Consider the following 24,591-nt stretch of genomic DNA (forward strand, 5'->3'; position numbering starts at 1 on the left):
GGAAGCAATAGAGGGGAAGCAATAGAGGGGTCGGAATTGTGGACAACAGGGGTGAGCAAGCAACAAAAGGGGGGGCAGGAACACAGGGTATGGGGAAAGCAACGTTGAGCGTGGGAGGGGTAACAAAGAGGGCGCGGGAGGGAAACAAATGAAAAGAAGTTGAGCGGGGGAAGCAAACGGATGAGAGAGCACAAAGAAGAGCTCAGGAGAGAGGCACATGGGTGAGAAAGAAACACAGGGGTGATAAAGAAACGCAGGGAGAGCACATCACAGCCGAAGGTGGGGAGAAGCACAAGGGCAAAAAGCAAAAGGGTGTGGCGGAGGGGAGTACATGAGGAAGACAGATGGAAAACTCATGTACTCTCCTGTAGTGCTTACAGAAAAAATGAATGCCTGAAAATTGACCAGCAGAAGGAAAAGGGAGTGCATCTATACTCCAGAGCAGGGACAAATGCACGAAGAGGAAGGAAAATCTACACAAGCAAACAAATAAGAAGCAAGCCAATGGAAGTGACAATAAAGCCAGCCAATGCTAAGCAATGGGCAGGCTCTAAGCCCACTGTGCATGTGCCATCTATAAAATAGATCTAAAAAAGGCACAACTATATAATGTCCTCCTTGAAGCCCCTCTAATTCCTCTAACAATACACAAAACTTTTGGTGTAGAGTGTCTTAGCTATCCCTTGAAATTAGTATTTCGTTATACTCTCACCAGAACACAAGTCATATAAAGAAGTAGGAATATGCTGGCCTAGACGGAGGGAGCAGAGTGGCCACATTTCACCTTGACGAATGTGTGACTACAGGGCAATGTCCCCAATCTGTCCCAGGGTTTGGACTACGAACAATGAAACTTGGGTACACCACTCGAAGTGAGTCTACTAAACTGTCTAATAAGGGAAAGTATGGCCACAGACACACACTCTATTAGTATATAGTGAATAAGTAGGAGAGAGTGTCATTAAATAAAAGGGAACTGTATCCTGAGGAAGGCCTTCGACACTGATGGGCGATTTAATAGGCTGAAACATGTCCGTATGAGTAGACAGGGTAATGGAGTCGTAGGTTCTCACATATACCCACTCGTAAGAAATGTTAATCCTGCCAAGAGGGACCCATAATAAATTTATAGGCGAGTACCCTCCTAGAAAGTTTTAATTCTATTTGTTCTCTGCATTATGGGATCCCTAGTTTGAAATTATTGCGGTTCATATATCAAAACTCTTTATGTTAAGAATAAGCGCCCCACTCAGACATTGGACTAATTAAGGGTGTGCTAGCGGCCCTATGATGAAGCATGCCACTCTTTAGTGGGTGAGGGCAATCAAAAAAGCCTATAGGGTTCGCCAGAATTATTTGAGGGCGTTGTTTGGTTGGGTCTCCCCCTTGGTGCAAGTGTTTTTCATTTACTCATTTTGATTTATTTATTTGTCCTTCTTGATATGTGATTTAAGGCCATTCCCAAAGGACAATAGAATACCAAGAATTTGAGATCTCAAGCTCACTATTGAAAAATCAGGTAAAAAAATGAAGACAGTCACTACCAAGCAAGTCCATCCTATCACTGACACAGCAAGCACAACATCGGAAAGTTCTGATTCCTCTTACACCAAAGGATCATTCTCTATTTCTTGGTACTTATCAATCTTTCAACCCTTCTCCTTACCAGTTGATATTCGGTAATGATGTTCTGTATGCTCTTTCTTATGCTCCTATTAGAGCTCGTCCTAATGGTTGCTCTTGTCACTGCAATGCAGTTAAACGTACACCTTTCCTTCTTCATGGCCAACCTTCAGACAAAGAAAATCCCCAATTCCTTATTGGGAGGCATTGGCCTGGACTCACAGTCACCCTTTAAGGATCAACTTCTAGAAAATACAAACTTGCTCTTCCCACCTGTCTTTGCCCATGATTTTATCACTCCCACACGATTAGTCAGAAACCTTAGACAGTTTGTTTCCTTCATAAGATTAGAGGACTTTTCTTCTCCACTGCCAGATTCTAACCACTTACTAATTACAAAGAATTCACCTCACTTCTCAATCAAGACCACCAACGAACCAAAATCGTATCTCATTGTCACCACACGCCTCTATGGTAAACCTGTGTGGCATTCAGTCCTTCTTACAGAGGGGCATCCTAATGAGGAGTGCTGGAAATTAGTGGGATTGCACAGGATCCCAGATGCTATATCTGGGTCGTATGTGAGATCCGGTCGACACACAGAAACATGCTGAATTTGTCTTGGGATCATTTTTTAGACACCATGACATAATCATCAGTGCCTGCAAGAAGTCTGCATTCCATTCAGAGCGGCAATGTGCAGACGGTTTCTGATTTTAGTTTGCAGATGGGCCCAAAACAAAGGCGTGATTTAAATATCCACGAGACCTCCTTTTGTTCCTGTACCATCTGTAATGGACGTGCTTCTTTTTTAAGTCTCTTCTTGGAGCGTGTTTTGCTCTTAAACTACACAAGCCGACTCATCATAACCCATCAAATGGCCTGTACGTACATACACCTGGCCACTGTGCTAAAAGCTGAAACTTGGTTAAACACCTTCACTCAGGAGCTGTTGGAGACGGTGCACTGTAACTCTATAAAGTCATTTTTACCTGAGGCTCTATGGTAGGTTTTAGTCATGGGAGCGCCTCCATTACATAGGACTCGTATCCTTAAAACTAGCATCTATTGTTATAGTATACCCTACATCATTGTGGTAAACATACTAAATATAAATAGCATCTGATTCTATAAGTGATATGGACTTGCAGGTCCCGCTCCAGTGACTGTCACTATGTAAACTTGGTGATTATGCAGGACCCTCTCTCGAGCCGGTTCCCAACTGGAGCACCTAGTCTGTTCACACACACACACTTACTGTTGCTCTTTACAGCTTCCATCAGCTCTTCCTTAACACCCACATCTCCGCGATGCTTGTCCAGGGTCAGTAGAAACTTGAGCTGCGCGATGCGCAGGTCCGGGTTTTTAGGGAGCCCCTCTTCTTCCAGATTTTCCAGCGGCATCTCTGCGGATGAGAAGAAGCCACTCTAGAGCAGACTGACACAGCAAGTGTAGCGGCGCCGGAAGCGCTTCGACGCACTTCCTGTGCGACCCGACCTGTTGTTGCTGGAACGCAAAAGAAATGCTTCCGGATACCGACTCTAAGACTATGGCAGATGCGCTGAACGCACATCCGGATGCCGAGAATGGGTTGGCCTGATATCTATAGTTTCTTTGGGCGTCTGAAGCTGTCATGATAAGAGTAGGGCGGTGCGAGGATTACGGTATCGAGCAGTTTGAAATGGAAATCAAGAAGCGCATTGCAGCGACTATAGGGTTTGCAATCAGCGCCAGAGAAACTTGCAGTACATGAAATTAATAAATGCGTTGTATGGGGATAACGCAATAGATGAAAGTGTAAAGTTGGGGAGAGGAGAGGCGTGGAATCTTTGCTTCTGTACTTTTTGTTTTTTATTTAATGCGATTTTATATAGCACGAACATTACCCGAAGGTGTCAGAGCGCCGTACAAAGAACCAGTTGCGTTACATAAGGACTTTGGATTACATGAGTTACAAGGAGTTATAAACAGGAGATAAAAAATTGCAAATGTACAAATGGTGCGAAAGAAGGGAAACATCACAGATGTACAAGTTGGAAAGTCACTCAAGGAGGAGATACAAACAGATAAACTCTAAAATCACATAGGAATGGTAGTAAGTACAAAGGTCTACTACATATACTAGTGGTTAGAGTTATATATACAAGTGGTGTGAAAGGAGGGAAAACTTGCAAATGTACAAGTTGTAAAGTCACTCAAGGAAGAGATACAAACAGATAAACTCTAAAATCACATAGGAATGGTAGTGATAGAGCGCACAGGTCACCCGACTATAACTTTACCATACTCCCCTGGGCCCATAATCAATTACACATTTTCTTAATCAGGTAACCTACGCTCTACTACCAGATATTTTACCTACTAGGTCCTATACCATTGACTTACCAATCCTTGTCACCGGTACCTGTAACCTATTGGATCAGGGAGTTAGTTTAAATTAGGTAGCAAATAACATGCACACATATAATAACCACACTCTGGAAAGTTTTAAACTCTTTATCTAAACTTCAAAAATGGTCACGATCCAAAGATTGAACACAATAAGACTCTCAATAACGAAGATCAGAAATAATGTATAACTATGCAAAAGATATAATATACTAATCATTTAGCAAGTTTTCAAAGGGAAGGTAAGAAAAAGGAACATACTATTGCAATCACTAATGATTTGATCATTCAACTAAAGGTGGGGAAAAATGGAACATGCTATTAAATCAGAAAATGAATTAGATCAATTTCCATAAGGGAAGGGTAAGAAAAGGGGAAACATATGCAATCCAAGCTTTTTAACGTTCAACTATAGGGAGGGGAAAAAACAGGTCAGCTATTCGGACAAGTCGGACAAATTAACTAGCTAAGCCTACCCTAGTTATACCATTTTCCAGGGCAGTGTACCACCCCCCAATGTTGCAAGTGTAAGGATCCCCAATTTCGATTGGACAAAAGAGGAGGAGAGGTGGTCACACCACACCAAATTTGAGATTTTTACAGTCTCTTCTTCAAATTTACGTTCCCACCCATCAAATTCAGGTTCTCATGAGGTTTTATTCCACCCAACAATGGATGTTCTATTGACAAATAAATTGTTTAACATTGTAGAAATTTGGGTTCACAAGTGCACGTTCCCAGGAGCATCTTCTAGTCAGTCAGCTCCTTGGCTATAGGACGGCCCGGGACCAGGGTTCAATTCCTGACGCGGCAGGGTCTTGGACCAGGGTAAACGGACTCGATAATTTTCGCCTCGTGCCTACTCTAACTAGGGATCACACTCTGCAACTCTGGGCATTAGCTTGCCTCATCTCCACAACGGCCCCCCACATACGCCGGGGATGCCTGGTTTCACCTTGGAGATACACAGTAGGGATCATCTCACAGGGAAAGCCAGGACGGGTTCCCAGCGGTCTACAGCGCAGATATACTCCTTCGGGAGTCGATTCTAGCGCTTTAGAAGCCCACAATCAATCAATCAATCAATCAAAGGTCACTGCTCCAGAGACTTGAGATTTTCACGCAGCCGCAGTTTTAGCAAATATGGAGTACAGCGTGTTCACACCTTCCAGCAACATAAGTTGGCAGCTGTTTCCGCCCACCTCAACCTTTTTATTAACAGCCATTTTATATTTTGCACAATGCTGGGCTAACTGGTCAGCATATCGATTACCAGTTGTCACTTTGTCGTTGCCAGATTTGTAAGCAGCACACTTGACCACAGCCACTTCTTTTGGTAACTGGATTGCTTCAAGTAAATCCTTTACGTATTGACCATTTCTGATTGGAATACCTGAAGAAGTCAGAAACTCCCTTTGCATCCACAGTTGGCCATAGTCATGCACAACCCCGTAACCATACTGGCTGTCAGTATATATGGTTATTTTCCAATTTTTCCCAAATTTGCAGGCCTTTGCCAAGGCAACCAATTTGGCTACTTGTGCGGACTTGACTCCAGGCAAATGGGATGCTTTAACTGGACCTCCCAATGTGCACACTGCGTAAGCAGCGCTCAGACCTCCTTCCTCATGTCTCATACAAGAGCCATCTACAAATAGCTCATATTCTGAATCAATTAATGGCTCTTCTCTTATGTCTGGTTGTGGTTTTGTACTATATTCAGTCAGATCAATACAGTCATGTTCAACTTCTCCCTTCACTTCTGCAGTATGTGAATTAGGTAGCAGTTTGCTGGATTCAGGATATTACACCTAGCAATGGTTACATTTTCTGCACCTACAAGGATTCTCTCGTACTTAGTCAGCCGACTAGGTGTGAGATACTGGGTCTTAGTCCTTGTTAGCAAAATTACAACTGCATGTGGAACATACACAGTTACAGGATGTCCCATAATTATGGATTCACTCTGCTCAAGGCTCATGCAAGTTGCAGCTACTGCTTTCAGACATCCAGGTAATGCAGCTGCGACAGGGTCTAATGTGGAAGAAAAATATGCCACTGGACGTCTCACCAAACCATGAATTTGAGTCAGAACTGAAAGTGCACAATTATCTTGGGTGTCACAAAACAGTGCAAACTCTTTAGAATAGTCAGGCATCCCTAATGCTGGAGCTGTACACAGACATTCTCGTAATTTTACAAAAGCAGTCATGCTTTCGTCATCCCACTCTACTGGGTCCTTGGCTCCTTTCTTTGTCATTTGTATTAATGGCTTTGCTAGGACTGCAAATCCCACAATCCATTGCCTGCAGTATCCTACAACTCCAAGAAACATTCTAATCTCTTTTTGGGTATGAGGCAAATTCATGTTTCTAATTATTCTGATTCTTTCTGAGGTAACCCTTCTGACACCCTTTTCTATCTGGTGCCCCAGATATTTCACTGACGTGTTGCAGAATTGCAATTTTTCTGGTGACACTTTATGTCCTCCTTCACCTAAGCGATTCAGTAAGGCAATAGTATCGACAACACAATCATTCCGAGTTTTGGATGCCACCAATAGGTCATCTATATACTGGACCAAAACTGATTGTCCAGGCAGTACCAATGACTCAAGGCACTTTTTCCAAATTTTGATAAAAAATCGATGGGCGAGGGGGCGTGGCTAGCAGCCGATGATGGCGGCAGCAACCTAGAGAGGCTCCCGTAGCGAGGCGGCTTCCCGCAACAATCCGCATGTCTATCCGCTCACGGCTCAGTCCGAAGAGGGTGTCCTGGGTGCGGTGACCGAACGGCACCGGTACTGAAAATTTGGGAGCGCTTGGACCCCGGCATCGGGGCGGAACCTCATCTCCGTCCCTTGTGGAAGACGGGCCTGGTGACGCGAGGCGAGCCCCGGTGTCGATTGATTCCTGTGGCCGGGCGGAAGTTCATCCTCCCCGGCGCACCCATCCGGAAGTAGCCGACGACGCCATCGTCCTACACTATTGGCTGGCGATCCTCCCCACCGCCCGATCTACCCCTCACGCTGAGTACACGGTGACACTGGGCAGCTGTGCCCCTTGGCTGCGCTCGACACAAGCCGGCGGACCTGTGCAGCACCAGTCGCCATTTTGCTTGATTCAGCCGAAGCCGCCACAGCTCCGCGGCGGCCGGCGGCACTCGAATAGCGCCAGCAACCACCCGTTTTGGCCCCCCCCCCCCCCTTTCTGCATTCCCTTCCCCCCCGTGGACGGTTACGGACCTCCGGTCTGCCCCATCATAGACTTTGTCTTGCTGAACAGTAATGGCGGGGAAGGGACAACGGCAGATTGCTGCTCAGGCGAAGCTTGGGAAGTATGCCTACGATAACCAGTCATCCACCCAGCCTGAGCAGCGCAAATCATTGGGGAAGGGCGCTGACAACGACGGCGCTAAAAAGGCCACGCTGGACGACGTGCTGCGGGCGCTGGAGCAGGTGCAGGCCACGGTGGGCTCGACCGCGGCGGAGGTTACCCTTATCAGAGCCGACCTCCAGAAAATGAGTGAAAGGGTGAAGCAGGTGGAGGTGGTGAATAAATCCTTAATAGAGGACGTTTCTGAACTACAAGTAGCAATGGAGAGGCTACAGGCGGACAATAAACTTTTGAAAAGTAAGTTGGATGACCAGGAGGGGCGCTCCAGACGCAACAACGTCCGTATCTTGGGGGTTCCGGAGTCTGAAACAAAGGGGGCCATGGACCTGTACGTTGAAGATCTTATAAAGACCAAACTGGCCCCGAAGGGACTGTCCAACTTCTTTACAGTGGAGCGGGCCCACCGGGTCCCGGGAGGGACGCCCGCCCCAGGGGCCGCCCCGCGCCCCATCTTGGCGAGACTCTTCAACTTTCGGGACCGCGATGCAATCCTCCAGGCCGCCAGGGTGGCACTGCCCATCCAACTCCAGAATTCTCGGATTTCGTTCTTTCCTGACTATACGGCGGAGGTCGCCCGTAGGAGGAGAACATTCCTCGAAGTTAAAAAGTCGCTTCGCGACCAAGAACTGCCGTACTCCATGCTGTTCCCGGCCCGGCTAAGAGTGGTGGCGGACAAGAAGGTCTGGTTTTTCGACTCGGCAGAGAACGCCAGGGAGTGGCTGGATGGCTGGCGCACTGTGACCCGCGCCTCTAACCGTCGACGCAACAGGTCGGGAGAAGGGAGCCGGCGGGGCTCACGCTCTCCACCCAGAAACAGCGGGAATGGATCACCGTCACAGGAACACTTGGGGGATACTGGAGGCGAATGATGAGACCACGAGGGGCCACCAAGTTACTCCTGAACTATGCTCCCATTCTGATTCTTCATTGAGTCGTTAATGGACACTGGCCCGGACGACCCGTGGGCTACAAAGGGACCGCCTGCTTTGGGGGACACTCTCCCCCGACGTGCAAGTACTCTGTTTCTGATATGGGTTAAGCGCTCTGCTAAGTTGGGGTGGCGGGCAGTTCTGAGTCCGTTTGGCAGGGAGGCAGGGTGGGGGGTGTTGGGGGGGGGTTTGTTTATTTTTACGGGAAATTCATGCTATCGATCAAAAATGTAGAATGTACTGTGCTATTTACTGGAACGATGCTGGGAGGGTGGGCCATGTGCTGTTGGTTTTTGTCCCTAAGTTTCGATGGTGGTGGGTGCACGGCCTACTGTGAGGCAGGCGGGTGAGACGCGATTGGGCGGCTCCTCCCTCAAGATTCTGGCCTGGAATGTGCGCGGTTTGGGTGATAAAGTGAAGCGTGGCCTTGTTCTGTCCGAGGTCAAGCGTCATAAACCTGACCTCATACTCCTTCAAGAGACCCATCTAATGGGTACTGCCACCAAGGCCCTGGACAGGCGAGGGTATGCAATGTTGGCCCATTCAGACTTCTCCACTGGGTCCCGCGGCACGGGTATCCTGCTCAGAAAATCCTCTACTTTTATCACCCTCAGCACGAAAACTGACCCGCAGGGCTGTTTTGCGGCGGTGATTGGTCAGTGGGATGGGCGCCCACTGACTGTAGTATCGGTGTACATCCCGCCGTCCTTGCACTCAGTGATGCTACCTGCCCTGGGTGGTTTCTTGTTGTCCCTCCCCGAGGGAGACACCTTGTTAGGCGGGGACTTTAATGCCCCTGCCGACCCACAACTCGACAGGTTCCCAGCAACCGCTCTCCCCGGGGGTCCCTCCAGATTCCAGAGGTTCCTGGGGGCATTGGGGCTGGTAGACATATGGCGACACGTCCACCCAACACAGCGACAGTACACCTTTCATTCCACCGTCCATAATAGTCTGTCCCGCATTGACCACTTTCTGGCGTTGGGGGATGGGTTGCAGCGCGTCGAAGAGGTGCTCATTCACCCTAGGGGCATCTCTGATCATTCCCCACTAACTCTCACCATTACTTCACAAACACACTCACGCCACCGCGTCTTCCCGATGCGTGCCTCATATCTTAAGGTACCTAAGGTCCGGAAGGCACTGCAGACTTCCACGACACATTACTTCATGGAGAACGAGCCTACCGCAGCCTCGGCTGTGGTGCTATGGGAGGCCTATAAGGCCGTCCTGAGGGGGCAAGCCATTAGCTCCATAACTTCGTATAGACGAGAACTGGCGGCGGAACACTCGGCGCTCGAGCTACGACTGCGCGAAACAACCGCTGCCCATGAAACAGACCCCACTGACGACACACTGCACGCGCTCATGCTAGCCCAGCGTCTCTATACCGACCACGCTCGACACGTTACACAAGGTCACATCGCTGACACACAAAACCGCGTGTATGATATGGGGGACAAGGCAGGGAAAATGCTGGCTTGGCTAGACAAAAGAGGTGGAATTGCCAGGGGGATTCAACAGGTTAAGGACGAACAGGGGACCATTCATACGGACCCAGCTCAGATAGTGGAAGCATTGGCGGCCCACTTTGAGAGGGTCTACACCCCGGAACGGGACGTCACTGCGATTGCGGCCCAAAGCGCATTGTATGATCTGCCCATCCCGGCACTGTTGCCCGAAGCGGCGGCTGAGCTTGAGACACCTTTTACTGCGGACGAACTACGGATTGCCATTGGGGCCCTACGTACGGGCAAAGCGCTCGGGCCGAACGGCATCCCAATTGAGTGGTTCCAGGACCGCACTGCTGTTCTTAGCCCATACCTGCTTCGAATGTATGAGGAGTGCCGTACTACGGGGGTGCTCCCGTTAGACCAACGGACGGCCACGATTGTGGCTATTCCTAAGCCTGGTAGGCCCCCGGAGGAATGCTCCTCATACCGCCCTATATCCTTACTTAACGCAGAAAGTAAAATTCTGGCGAAACTTCTGGCAAACCGTCTCATGCCCCACCTCTCTGACTTAATTCACCCGGACCAGTCCGGGTTTATGCCCCACAGGAACACCTCACTCAATTTACGACGGGTGCATGGGGTATTGGCCAGGACGGATGAAATCGGCGAACCCGCGGCCATTTTGGCCCTAGATGCAAGGATGGCCTTTGACATGGTCGAATGGGCTTATCTCTTTGAGGTTCTCCGGTGCGTGGGTTTTGGCCCTGTCTTCATCTCGTGGGTTAAATTACTGTACACCATGCCGGTGGCGCATGTGGTGGCGAATGGCCACGTTTCCCGCTCCTTCCCGCTCATGCGCGGCACCCGACAGGGTTGCCCTCTTTCCCCCCTGCTATTTGCGCTGTCGCTGGAGCCTTTGGCAATCCGCATTAGGTCCACCCCCTTGCTTAAGGGGATTCAGTGGAAGGAGGGCTGGGAAGACCGTATTTCGCTCTACGCGGATGATATGCTGGTCTACCTGACGGATCCTGAACACGGCATCCCGGCTCTCTTACGCATCTGCAATACCCACGGGGAGGTGTCTGGCTATACCATTAATTGGTCTAAATCCGAATTATACGCCCTGACGGGCAGCCTACCCGCGGTTGGCTCAGCCTGCCCCCTACGGCTGGCCGGCTCGTCATTTAAGTATCTGGGTATTCACGTCACGAGTGACCCGGCGGAATACGAAAGATTGAACCTGGCGCCTCCGCTGGACCGCCTCAGGCGTGATGCGAGCTTCTGGGCAGGATTAGCGCTAACAATGCTGGGGAAAGCAGCCCTCTTCAAAATGAAATCCCTGCCCCGCTTTCTATATATTCTGGACAATGCCCCTTTTGCGGTGCCCCCCAGGTACTTCAAGAGGGTGGCGGCGGTGGTCTCTGGTCTGCTATGGAATAATCGCCCGGCACGGATAGCTCACGCCAAGCTCTGTAAGGGCTGGTACGAGGGTGGCATCGCACTTCCTAACCTCCAGCTTTACTATTGGGCGGCCCAGCTTAGGCCGATCAATCAATGGCTGCACGCATCGCAATCGGACCCTGCATTCCAGGCGGATCGGGCCCAGCTTGGGGCTGGTACCCTGCTGGCCCCGCTTTACGATAAACGTAAACTCAGGTCGTTGAAGGGGCCCACTAAGATCACGGTGTCCACCTGGCATGCGGCCACCGCTGCGCTGGGATGGAAAGACACTATCACCAAGCTCACCCCACTCTGGGACTCACGTGCTCTGGGCAACCTTCGGACCAGCAAGGGGTTTTCCCGCTGGGACGATATAGGCATCTCAACGGTGGGAGACATGTGGGACCATGGGGCGGTCATCACGTTTGACCGCCTGAAGGAACTTTACGAGATGGGACCGCATGAAACCTATCGGTATGTCCAGGTTCGTCATGCTCTGCTGGCGGTTATTCCGGTGGGGTCGACTCTCCCGGAGTCGTCCCCGCTGGAGGATCGCCTCTTGACTGACTATATGGTGGAAAAGGCCACCTCCCTTACCTACCGGAAACTCCTAAATAATTCCCCAGACCCGCTGGTGCCTCTTAAGGGTAAATGGGAACAGGAAGTGGGGGAGTTGGATGAACATGAATGGAATGAGGCACTGGCATCCCCCAAAGACGCGGGCATATCCTCTAGAATGAGACTCATCCAACTCAAAGTTCTGCACAGAACATATTACACCAGAACATTGCTTCACCGCATACAGCGAGCCCCTGACCCCTTCTGCTTGCGAGGCTGCGGGGAGGAGGGCACACTATTCCACACACTCTGGGACTGCTCCCTTGTACAAACCTATTGGCGTCAGATCCTGCGCACCGTCTCACAAGTGCTAGAGGTTTCCGTGCTTCCAGAGCCTCGTCGCTGCCTTCTTAATGTGTGGGAACCAACTGACTTGTCCCGGCATGGCCGCCTCTGGGTCACGATTGGAATGATGATGGCTAAGAGGGATATTGCGCAGCGCTGGGGGGTGGCAGATCTACCGAAGGCCTCGCAATGGTGTGTTAATATGGACAGGGCCATGGTCACGGAACGGGCAGTGTATTTGGCCAGGGGGTGCCCGGCCAAGTGGAACAAAGTTTGGTCCCCATGGAATGCTTACCGAGGTGAGATTTGCGAGCCACTTCCTGAAGATGACGCACCGGAGTCGGACGAGGAGGAGTGAGTGTGGGGGGAGGGCTTGTTGGTGAGGGAGGGCGACACCGGGTGGGGGCGGGGTACCATAATGGGACGACTAATATTGTGCATACCGAGGTGTACAAAGTGCTGTTGACATGGACTCTGAAGTACGTTCCCACCTAAATGGCATTAGGTTTCCTATATCGATGACAAAGTGATTTCCCGAAGTTTGAATGTTCTTTCTTTAGGTATAAAACAGAAAACGAAAACCTCCTAATTTCGGCATGGACCATTCGCAATCCCTTCTTCACAATTTCTTTTTGGAGCTTTGTCCTCATGTCCTCACGACCGCAGGTGTACTTATACTATGATAATGCATATTTGTTTGCTTAACACTTTCTTAGCGGCCGGCCCGGTTGGGTTGTAGGCGACAAGCTGTGTAACACCTGTGAAGGCTCAATAAAGGTTTTAAAAAAATAAATAAAAAAAAAATAAAAAAAAAAAATCGATGGGCTTTCTGTGTACCCCTGAGGGACACGATTCCACACATAAACATGACTGTCGAATTCAAATGAGAAAATACATTTGCTGTCTGGGTGTAATGGATTCGAAAAAAATGCATGACACAGATCAATGACAGTAAACCATCCAGCCTCCCACGGTATCTGATACAGTATCACTGCAGGATTTGGCACGACTGGACAGCAAGGAACAACAATCTTATTAATCTTTCGGAGGTCTTGTACGACCCTGTACTTGCCACTCGGTTTCTTTATACCAATTATAGGAGAATTTCAAGGACTGCTCATTATTTCCTGTAAAATGCTTGCTTCAACCAAACGTTTTATTTCTACTGCAACACCTGCTTTTATTTCTGAACTCATTTTATACTGTCGAGTATTTAGGTAAACTGTGTCTTCTGTTATGGTCACTTTTATTGGGTCAACATTTGCCATTAATCCTACATCTTTTCCAGTAAAATCCCATACATCCGGTTTTACCGTCTGTTGTAATTCTTCTGGTAAGTCTTCTATTGTCAGTCTTTTAATTTCTGTCGCTTGTTTCGCTAACATTAATTTGTAAATTCCGTCTTCGTCTGGGGTTTGAATTTCAACACCACTTGGGGTTGAAAAAAATGGTGCAATTCATTTTGCACAACAAGTCTTGTCCTAACAAATTTACAGGACTTGAATCACAGACAACAAATCTATGCATTTCTTTAAAATTGCCTATTCTAACTTCCATAGGTTCTGTAACTGGGGTACTAATTTGTCTATTAGAAACGCCCACTACTTGGATCGCTTCTCCCAAGAGGAGTAGGTTTGGAACGTCTGCTGTTCTCACAGTAGAACGGGTAGCACCAGTGTCCAACAGAAAGGTGACATCATTTCCTTCAACCTTTCCTTCAATGTATGGCCCTGTCTGGTCTACGGGCAAAGAACAGGGTCCAGTATCCCCTTCTGGAACCTAGTGGAGTATTATTATTATTTTTATTAATGTCATGCACTTTTCTTTTATAGAAATAACGAAGGGTCACACATCTCCCCGATGTGGGTTTTACTAACAGACTGAATACCGACGCGTTTAAAAAGAACTACAGTGAGGAATACATATTAGTTTTATCAAGTCCTTACCAATTAAGGTAAATAGATACATATTTTTTGTATTAGGGCCATCTTGTGACCGCACAGTTTACTCATTGTGGTCCTTTTTTCTCCCCCCTGTCTAGGTTTAAAACATTCCTTTACAGTTACTATAGAGGACATCGCCAACAACGTAACCATGTAGTATTATAAGTTGGAATCATCTTCTAGCTATCTACAGAGATAATTAGCTAACCGGTAAGCTTTCAATTTGAATTCAATACACTAGTTCTAGTAGGTTCCGCACTAGGCAGACCCATTCTTAGAAAACGAGCACTTATACGGAAACATCTATCTCTTTCAGACAAAAATAAATTCTCTAGTGTACTGCTCTCCGATGAAGAATTTCCGGAATATCTTTTAAAAACATACAGATTTTGATGGCCAACAATTATGTAAGTAGTCCTCACATAGGGATAATTATGAGTGTTTTCAAACGTCATGAATATGTTTCCCATGAGATTGCCTCACTATGTTTTCTGAATAGGACAGATCTCTGCAGACGCAAAACCTCTTTATAAATAGATCAAATGACTGTGCCCCAAAAAAAACCCTCGCCCTTGATTTTGTAAAAAAAAATTAACGCTGCAACAATTTTTTATATGCTCATGTTTTTGTCTTACTCATGACCTTTTCCACTATTTTTCTCTATACGCTTATCTTCTGCTTTCTCTTTTCTGTACTTATTCATGTAAATAGTTGTAGAGTTTAGAGTAAATAAATGCAGTTTTTTCAAGAAATATGCATCAAGAAAAAAGATAAGCAAACAACCTGATTGAAATGTTTACTGGATATATGATAAAAGAAATTTCTCGTGAATGTATGTATATAAATCTAAGAAGAAAACCCCACACAAAACAAGTTGTATATAGATGAAATGTTTGAAATTGAATCAAAACCAAGTTACAAAATGATATATAAGGGTTTAAACTAGCCGGTTACTAGATAAATACAGCTGCTTCATATACATCAATGTATACCTGTTTAATATTAAGTCTTTTTTACAAAAATAGGACCTATACCTAGGGTTTCAATGTAATTATGTATACCTTTCTATAATAATATAACAGTATGAATTGTGACATGGGTCTTTTATGTGTTTTTCAGTGTGATTTATTTTTTGTCCTGTTGCAAATGACGGACTCCTGAAGAAGGCAATAGCCGAAACGCGTGTAGAATTCCCATCCACAGCTTTGCTAACTCCGCCAGCCCACCATTACAACTAAGTCATTTGGATTTTCCTTTTTCTTCCCCCCCTCACCTGTTTTTGCAATTTGTGTATTATAACTGTATGTTGTTCAATTATTGTGTTAGCTATAGGTATTTTTAAACTGGAATTTCGAAAAAAAATGAAGAAAAAAAGATAAATAAATTAAAAACATTATCCTGTTACATAAATCATGCTTGGTTTCAATTTATAATGTCTACATGTCACAATATTTAAGATATTTTTGTGTTTGAACTCCCTAGGTTTTTGGCTTTAGATTTATTGAATTTCACTACTGCTTCTTTTTCAAAAATAACTACCGGCAAGGAGGCGCCAAGCACGCACTCCTCGTCCTCCCCTCTCAGGCACCGTCAGTAAGGTTCTTCACTAAAAAATGTATCACTCAGAAGAAACTGTGAGGTTGCTGTATCTATCCTTTCACTTCCCTCTCAATTTGTGTTATCTACACTCTGTTGTGCTTTGCTCCTTTAATTTGGCATAGGTGCAGGAGGTAACTGGTTCTGTATTACCTGCTGCTGTGTCTTCCGCGGCACCTCATTCTGCGTCTGTGGATTCAAATCATTATTTTGCACATTACCACTCTGCACAGCCTTACACTCGTTCTTCCAGTGCCCCAACTTGCCACACCCATGACAAGGGAACTTCCGCTTTGCTTACTCTCTATTGAATTTTCCCCTTGGCCTTCCTCCATTTCCATTTCCATCACCCTGATTCTGGTTACTACTTATCTGGTGTAACTGGTGTTCTTGTGCTCTGCTAATTTTACTTGTGCCCACATTACCTTTTCCTTTAACTCTTTTTGTTTATTGTCTAGCTCATCTTCACAATATTGAGCATATTTAAGGATCTCGTCGATTGGCTTGGCCTCCCAACAAATTTATGATCTTTAATCCATTGTGAAATTTCTGGTTTTAATCCCGACACAAATCGATAAATGAAATGCGTCATATCCTTCATATCTATGTTATCCAATCCACTGTATTGTTTGAATACCCGCAATGAGCGTTCATAATATGCATGCACAGTTTCCTCTTTATTCTGAGTGGTTCTATCTATTCTAGTCCAGTCTGTCTCTTTTGCAGGCACCTTCCCTTTGAGGTAAAGTATTACCTGGTTGTATTTCTTCATAACATCTTCGGAAGGGGCCCCTGTCTTTGGGTATCTAGGGTACTCCTCACTAGGCCAATCAACAGCAATTTTACATTGGGTCCATAAATCTACTGGAACTACAATGTCAAATAATCCATCTAGATCTTTCAAAAGACACTTTGAAACTTTTACAAATCTCTCGACTTGGCTGTACAATTCTACAGATTTTTCACGAAGTTTTGGGAAATCATTTGTAAATGACAAAATATCCTGTCGGGACCATGGAACATGCACATAACCTCCACCCGGTACCTCTCGCATAGGACATCATTTTCCCACTTTTTCTGCTTCTTTTAAAACATATTCTGAAGTCATTTGTTTCGATTGAACCTCTTCCTTTTTCTTTGCCCACTTGGCTTTCCATTTTTCTAATTCTCCCCATTTCTGTAACAATGCTAGTAGCTCTCTTATCTATACTTTTCTTCCGGACACATTCATGTTTTCTAAATCCTTGTCAGAAAATTTGGCTCTATATGGTTTTTGCAGTACTTAAGATTTACCTATGTCAAATCCCATGCTGGCTGCGGTGTCCATTAATTTTGCATGGAACACCCTTGTATTTCGAGTAATGCTTTTACAAATAAATAATAATTCATCTTCACTAAGAGTGTTTAACCTGTCCAGTCCCACATTTCCAGCCATCAGTTCCTCCAATTCAATTCTCAATTTGTATATATCCAATGGTTTTGGCTTTGTCTTTGGTTTCTCTATTTCTCGTGTCCATCTATCTATTTCTTCAGGAGTTACTACAGTTGCACTTCTCGTACCTGAGAATGTCTCCATCTGTACTTCTCTTAAATTCAAAGGAGTGGTTTTTCTAATTGAACTATTCTCTGGTTCTCTTATTGGTAAATCCATTAAGGAGATTACTGATTCACATTCACTTGCCTGATCGTCTACTATCAAGGGTTCTTTTCTTGGCTGTACTACCGATGTAGTTATAACCGGAGCTTTTGGACTAGCTTGCTTATCTCCGTACAAAGGAACAACTGGGCCAATAGTTACTGGAATTGTCAGAGCTTCGGGACTTATATTTAATTGAGAAATTTTCTGAATTAATTCACTTCTCTGTTTATTTAATGCTTCTCTTTCTTTTTCTTGTAATACCCTCTCGATTGAGGTCTCATGTACCACTTGCGGAATTAAAGGTGGTTTTAAAAACGGGGCGTTTGGATTTACTGTACTCGGTTCCTCGTTTTAAGGTGGTGGATTTTTCATTAATAAATCCTCCATATAATCATCGTCTGAATCACCACTAGTCATTAAATGTTTTGTTTTCTCCGTCCTTTTACTTCCAATGGGATCGTCTATGGTTAATACAGGATATAATCCTTCCACTATCATGTTCTGTCTCCATTGTTTCTTTAGTTTATCTCTGGTTTCTCGTGGGAATTTAGAGTAGAACTTACTCAATCCTTTGTCAGTTCTAGGTCTGTCTCGCTCAAAAGCCTCAATATCCCATTCCTCTAGAGCCTCATACTGCGTTAGTCTAGGATGTAAATCATTCATTCGTGTCCTTAAATTGAACAAAATTCTGCCATTAAATGTGCCATCTAAGGGAAATGCCAAAATTCCGTCATCTTTAGTGTATTCCACCCAATTCTCTAACCATGCACAAGTGTGGTAACCCCTGTCAAACATCATAAATGATGCGGGCGTATTTGGTGGTGGAATAATAACTCCTTCTCTTGTTTTAGTTGGTTTATCTTTTTTAAAGAAATTCTTAACCCTGTTTACAAATTAAATTTTTATTTCACTTCCATACATTTTGTAAGGTCTGCCTCTTAGCATCTGCTCTCTAGCAAACCCTAAATATCTTCTACCAGGTCGAGTTTCGGGATGTCCTGGATTTAAATGCCACATATATTTTGAATTTTTTTTTAAATCGTTCGATAACACTCAATTTTGCTTACAAAAATACTTCCAATACTAGTACGTCTTTTATTTTTCTTTAACCAATCAACAATGCGGTTTCAAATAATTGTATCCAATGATTGCGCGTCTTCTCTCGTGAGACGAGTTCCCACGCTCCTGTGCTCACCCCTCCTTTACAATACTATCTCAGCTACACGCCAGCTGTCTTAACCAATACCATCGCGGCTTTGAGTGACGTCAGCGCGGCTCCGCAACTGACTCCCTCCTTCACAAGGTAATGCAAAAACTTAATTTCTTTGTTTTAAAGTGCAATTTTATTAATCTGCAACGAAAAAACATTCGCCACTGTACCCGAGTGACTAAAAAGAAAAGTTATATTTCACTGCAAGTAAATCCCTTCCGTTTACTTTTCATATACTACGAGTAGATCCCATCTGCCTACCCTTCACGCAAGCATTAGAGAACCTGTTACTCCTTTGGACTTATCCACTCCGGGATATATACTAAGGACAAAGTTTCAACCAGCGTACCCCTTTGCTATCAATCGAGCTCAGACGATCCTGCTACTCCTTCCGTGTGACCCTTTCTAGGTGATATCACACTAAAAGTTTTGCTAGCGAACTCTTTGCTATCATGTATTCATACATTCATACAGAAAACCCTAAATAGTGCTTCCGGTTCTACCTAACCATGCACTAACTTCCTGCGAGTAAGTGACCTCACTGCGATGTGGCTTCAATTTACCACCCGCTATTCTGCGACAGGGATTTCAAACAAACATATAACAGGTACGAACAATTTTGGTTAATACATAAATCGATACTGCATCAATAATCAAGACAATTTCAAAACATTTCAAATAATATCATATTTGATCGATCAATCATAATAATAATTTCATAACCAACTAACTAACTACCTTTATTTAACTAAACCCTAACCTTTCCTCTGCTACCAAAGAAATATATTGATAGAGCGCCAAGTCACCCGACTATAACTTTACCATACTCACCTGGGCCCGTAATTAATTACACATTTTCTTAACCAGGTAACCTACGCTCTACTACCAGATATTTTACCTACTAGGTCCTATACCATTGACTTACCAATCCTTGTCACCGGTACCTGTAACCTATTGGATCAGGGAGTTAGTTTAAATTAGGTAGCAAATAACATATGCACACATATAATAACCACAGACTCGGGAAAGTTTTAAACTCTTTATCTAAACTTCATAAATGGTCATGATCCAAAGATTGAACACAGTAAGATTCTCAATAACGAAGATCAGAAATAATGTATAACTATGCAAAAGATATAATATACTAATCATTTAGCAAGTTTTCAAAGGGAAGGTAAGAAAAAGGAACATACTATTGCAATCACTAATGATTTGATTATTCAACTAAAGGTGGGGAAAAAGGGAACATGCTATTAAATCAGAAAATCAATTAGATCAATTTCCATAAGGGAAGGGTAAGAAAAGGGGAAACATATGCAAACAAAGCTTTTTAACATTCAACTATAGGGAGGGGAAAAAGTGGAACATACTATTATATCAGAAAAACGAATTTACTATTTTCCACAGGGAAGGGTAAGAAAGAGGCAACATATGCAATCAAAGCTTTTATCGGAAACGAGTTAAAGGAGAGAAAAGCATATGCAATGACGAACCAGATTTATATTTACCTAGATTGGTGTGAAGACCAACCCTGGCCACGGGTCAGTAAAGGACAGAAACCCCAAAAGTTGCAGTTGCCAGTAGTCCAGCAGGTGCCGATTAGAATCAGGACAGGATAAACCAGATTTGGATCAGGACAGGACCACCAAAGGTTAGACCAGCATCCGCAGTTTAGTTGCAATGCCTGCGCTACTCCCTCTCTGCAAGTAATCAGCCAGAACCCCGATTGGGTTTTCGAATTCGCCGACAAAGTGCTTCGCCAGCACCTCAGCTTCCCAGACCGTGATTTGGTCAGCGAATCTTCTGACAGAGTGCTTCGCAGCAATACTGCTCTTAATCACCTATTGAGTTTGTTGGGTCAGTGACAGGTCAGCTATTAGGACAAGACAGGCAAATTAACTTGCTAAGCCTACCCTAGTTTTACCATTTTCCAGGGCAGTGTACCACCCCCCAATGTTGGAAGTGTAAGGATCCCCAGTTTCGATTGGACAAAAGAGGAGGAGAGGTCGTCACACCACACCAAATTTGAGATTTGTACCGTCTCTTATTCAGATTTACGTTCCCACCCATCAAATTCAGGCTCTCATGAGGTTTTATTCCACCCAACAATGGATGTTCTATTGACAAATACATTGTTTAATATTGCATAAATTTGGGTTCACAAGTGCACGTCCCCAGGACCATCTTCTAGTCAGTCAGCTCCTTGGCTATAGTCCAAAGGTCACTGTTCCAGAGACTTGAGATTTTCACGAAGCCGCAGTTTCAGCAAATATGGAGTACAGCGTTACCAGCCAGGCCAGTTTTCAAAGTGTAAGATAAAACGGAAAAGAAACAGTTTTAAAACACAGAATAAAAGAACACACTGTATACCATGTATTTCTACTCTATACCCATTATCCTAAATTTAACTATAGCATTAGGATTAGGCAGAATGAACAGCTTAGCAAAAGCAGCAGTGCAAACTTCTCGCATGTGAGAACATAGAGCAGCCATATTAACACTAGTGCGCAGAAGCGGCAGATTTCCTCCAAAGTAAAGACTACGTCATGTCACGTGAGTATGACAGACACATGCGCAGTAGAAACCCTCGCGTAGCAGCAGCCATATTAGATGCAAGCGTATTATGGTTAGTAAAACACATAAACAAGCTTCACTCGGACACCCAATGTTGATGTAAGATATGCAGAATTAGTAAAACAAACATGTTGGTTACTTTATTAACATTATTCGAGGTTTATGAATACATGCAAGTCGCTTCATGTGCGAATCCTTGCTCCATCAGTAGTCAGTACAAAGGTCTTCTACATATACTAGTGGTTAGAACACTTTGACCTCCTGAGGCGGAAGCCGGGAGGGTCGCTCTTGTTATTTTTAAAACTGTATACTGTGTTTTTAAGACAGCGTTTTTACCTTTTTGAGTGTATCTTTGTGATTGAAGACAAAACTTACCTCTCTCTCCCTGGGCATTCCCGCGCAGCGGTTGGAAAGCTGCCGCGGGATACTCCCCTGTGTTGACGCCACCCCCCTGGGACACACAGGCCATGCCCACCACCAGGCAGGCCACGCCCCTTTTTACCGAGCAGTTAAATAAGCGCGCCGAGCCCTGCTCGAGTCAGAACACTTTGACCTCCTGAGGCGGAAGCCGGGAGAGTCGCTCTTGTTATTTTTAAAACTGTATACTGTGTTTTTAAGACAGCGTTTTTACCTTTTTGAGTGTATCTTTGTGATTGAAGACAAAACTTACCTCTCTCTCCCTGGGCATTCCCGTGCAGCGGTTGGAAAGCTGCCGCGGGATACTCCCCTGTGTTGACGCCACCCCCGTGGGACACACAGGCCACGCCCACCACCAGGCAGGCCACGCCCCTTTTTACCGAGCAGTTAAATAAGCGCGCCGAGCCCTGCTCGAGTCAGAACACTTTGACCTCCTGAGGCAGAAGCCAGGAGAGTCGCTCTTGTTATTTTTAAAACTGTATACTGTGTTTTTAAGACAGCGTTTTTACCTTTTTGAGTGTATCTTTGTGATTGAAGACAAAACTTACCTCTCTCTCCCTGGGCATTCCCGCGCAGCGGTTGGAAAGCTGCCGCGGGATACTCCCCTGTGTTGACGCCACCCCCCTGGGAAACACAGGCCACGCCTACCACCTGGCAGGCCACGCCCCTTTTTACCGAGCAGTTAAATAAGCGCGCCGAGCCCTGCTCGAGTCAGAACACTTTGACCTCCTGAGGCGGAAGCCGGGAGAGTCGCTCTTGTTATTTTTAAAACTGTATACTGTGTTTTTAAGACAGCGTTTTTACCTTTTTGAGTGTATCTTTGTGATTGAAGACAAAATTTACCTCTCTCTCCCTGGGCATTCCCGCGCAGCGGTTGGAAAGCTGCCGCGGGATACTCCCCTGTGTTGACGCCACCCCCCTGGGACACACAGGCCACGCCCACCACCAGGCAGGCCACGCCCCTGCCCTTCCTACTATTTAACATGTGCTTCCACCGGACGCGCAGCGGACGAGCGCAGCGGGAGCGCCGTTTGCACGCCGAAGGCGCGCCTAAGGCAAACCCATCTGCGCCCGTCCGCGACCAGACCGCGGCCGCGGCCAGTCATGCTGCCGGTGAGGATGCACATAGGGGAAGGATCGTGTGGTCACGGGACGATCTTAGGTCTCTTAACAAGGGGGCAGCTGCCTGCACCCATAGGATCCACCTTGATACCACCACCCTCCCTCGCACTTGTGGAGTATGCGGGACACTACTCAGAGCGTTGGATGACGCAAGAGTAAAAGACCCCGCTAACCCAGAACCACAGACCAGCAGGGATTTCAGAGCAGGCCTGCTAAATTGCAGATCTCTTGCAAAACACGCAGATGAAATTTGGCTGCTATTGGAAGAGCATCAATGGGATGCACTGTTTCTAACAGAAACGTGGCTAAATGAGGACAATACGTCCTCTATCGCATTGGCAGTACCCTCCGGGTATAAAATATGCCTAGCCAACCGGATGGGCGACAAAAGAGGGGGGGGTGTGGCTGTTATTTTTAAAGAACAGCTCACACTCAGTTCCTCAGCCCCCACCCCGAATCCGGAATTCGAGGGGCTCCATTTTTGCTTTCAGGTGGGCCATCAACTATCCCTAGCGGGATTAGTAATTTATCGCCCTCCGGGAAGGGAAGATCACAATCTGACCTCGATACTGGACACTATCATCCAAAGCTCCCTCCTTCACCCCCAATTCCTTGTGGTTGGAGACTTTAATATACATATGGACAGGAGGACTGTGCCCCCGCTGATATATTGAGGTCAACTTTAAGCACTGCCAATTTAAGCCTCTTAAACGCAGGCCCCACGCACAGAGCAGGCCACACGCTTGACCTAATTTTCTCTAACATCGACAAGGCCGTCACAGACCCGCCGCTACCATTGATATGGTCAGACCACTCTCTGATCCCATTTCAACTAAAATTAGCGACGGACAAACCTGGGACAAGTAAATGCTCTTTTATGAAAAGACAGTGGAAGAAACTAACCCCTGCCTCTATGGGTCCAGTCCTAGCCCAGAACACGCCCACCCTCACCTGCAATGCCGACTTGGATGCCCGGATGCTCAATGACTGGGTTGGGAATATGGTGTCCTCAATCGCACCGGCTGCACTAGCCATATCTAAACGTAGCTCCCCCTCGGCTCCCTGGTTCTCGCAGGACCTTAGAGCTCAGAAATCCGAATGCAAAAGGCTGGAGAGGCTTTGGAGGTTAAACTACGATCCTCTAAATAAAGCCAGATATAAGGAAGCCACCAAAAAGTTGCACAAAGCGATTAGAAAAGCAAAAAAGCTGTTCTACGCGGACTCGATTCTGAAAGCAGAACATTCAAGTAAAGAAACATTTAAAATAGTACAATCCTTCCTCAAACCCCGCTGTATTGAGAGGGAGATTCAACCGTCAACCGTGATGTGTAACAGGATCTCAGACTTTTTTGACTCAAAAATCAAATTAGTCTATGAGTCCTTTGGGCCTGATAAGAAAACTCAAAAAACTGATCTAGCTGAATCAGTATCAGACTGCAGGACCTTGTCACAATTTCAGCCCTTAACCCTGGACACGGTCTTGCAAACCGTTGTAAATCAGGCTCACCAGATGATCCATGTCCACCAAAAATATGGAGCACTATAGCTGTCTTTGTAGCCCCCACAATCCAGCAAATATGGAATACGTCCATCTCCTCCGGGATCTTCCCGAATGTCTGGAAACATGCCACTCTTCTCCCACTAAAGAAAAAACCTAATGGGGACCCCCTGGACTTGAGCAATCTGCGCCCAATTTCTTTATTGGCTGCTCCAGGCAAAATGCTTGAGAAAGCAATCCAACGCCAACTTAACAACTTTATTGAAGAGAATAAAATTCTGCATGAGACACAATCGGGCTTTAGGCCCGGCTTTAGTACAGAGACAGCACTAATCGAGGTGGCAGAGTCGGTGAGGTGGTCGATGGATTCAGGTAACTCAGCAATGCTGGTGCTCCTGGATCTGTCGGCCGCCTTCGACACGGTCAACCACGATAGATTGCTGTCACGCCTGGCTGAGAT

The 24,591-nt window shown here is 45.8% G+C and overlaps 1 protein-coding gene and 1 long non-coding RNA gene across 2 annotated transcripts in view; one reads left to right on the forward strand and one right to left on the reverse strand.

Moving 5' to 3' along the window:
• The window catches only part of PSMD6 (proteasome 26S subunit, non-ATPase 6), a 57,730-nt gene extending 54,556 nt beyond the window's left edge, over positions 1–3,174 (reverse strand). The window contains exon 1 of the mRNA XM_078661543.1: positions 2,882–3,174. Coding sequence (XP_078517669.1) covers positions 2,882–3,026 — 145 coding nt within the window. The 5' untranslated portion in view covers positions 3,027–3,174. The remainder of the gene's footprint in view (positions 1–2,881) is intronic.
• A 100-nt stretch (positions 3,175–3,274) lies between these two features.
• LOC144782270 (uncharacterized) lies at positions 3,275–15,398 on the forward strand. The gene is made up of 5 exons (XR_013601127.1): positions 3,275–3,718; positions 13,965–14,086; positions 14,174–14,285; positions 14,392–14,482; positions 15,195–15,398. It is a non-coding gene; the product is annotated as an uncharacterized LOC144782270 (long non-coding RNA).
• The last annotated feature ends 9,193 nt before the right edge of the window (positions 15,399–24,591 follow it).

Source organism: Lissotriton helveticus, chromosome 9 (genome assembly GCF_964261635.1).
Source record: "Lissotriton helveticus chromosome 9, aLisHel1.1, whole genome shotgun sequence".
Taxonomy (NCBI): domain Eukaryota; kingdom Metazoa; phylum Chordata; class Amphibia; order Caudata; family Salamandridae; genus Lissotriton; species Lissotriton helveticus.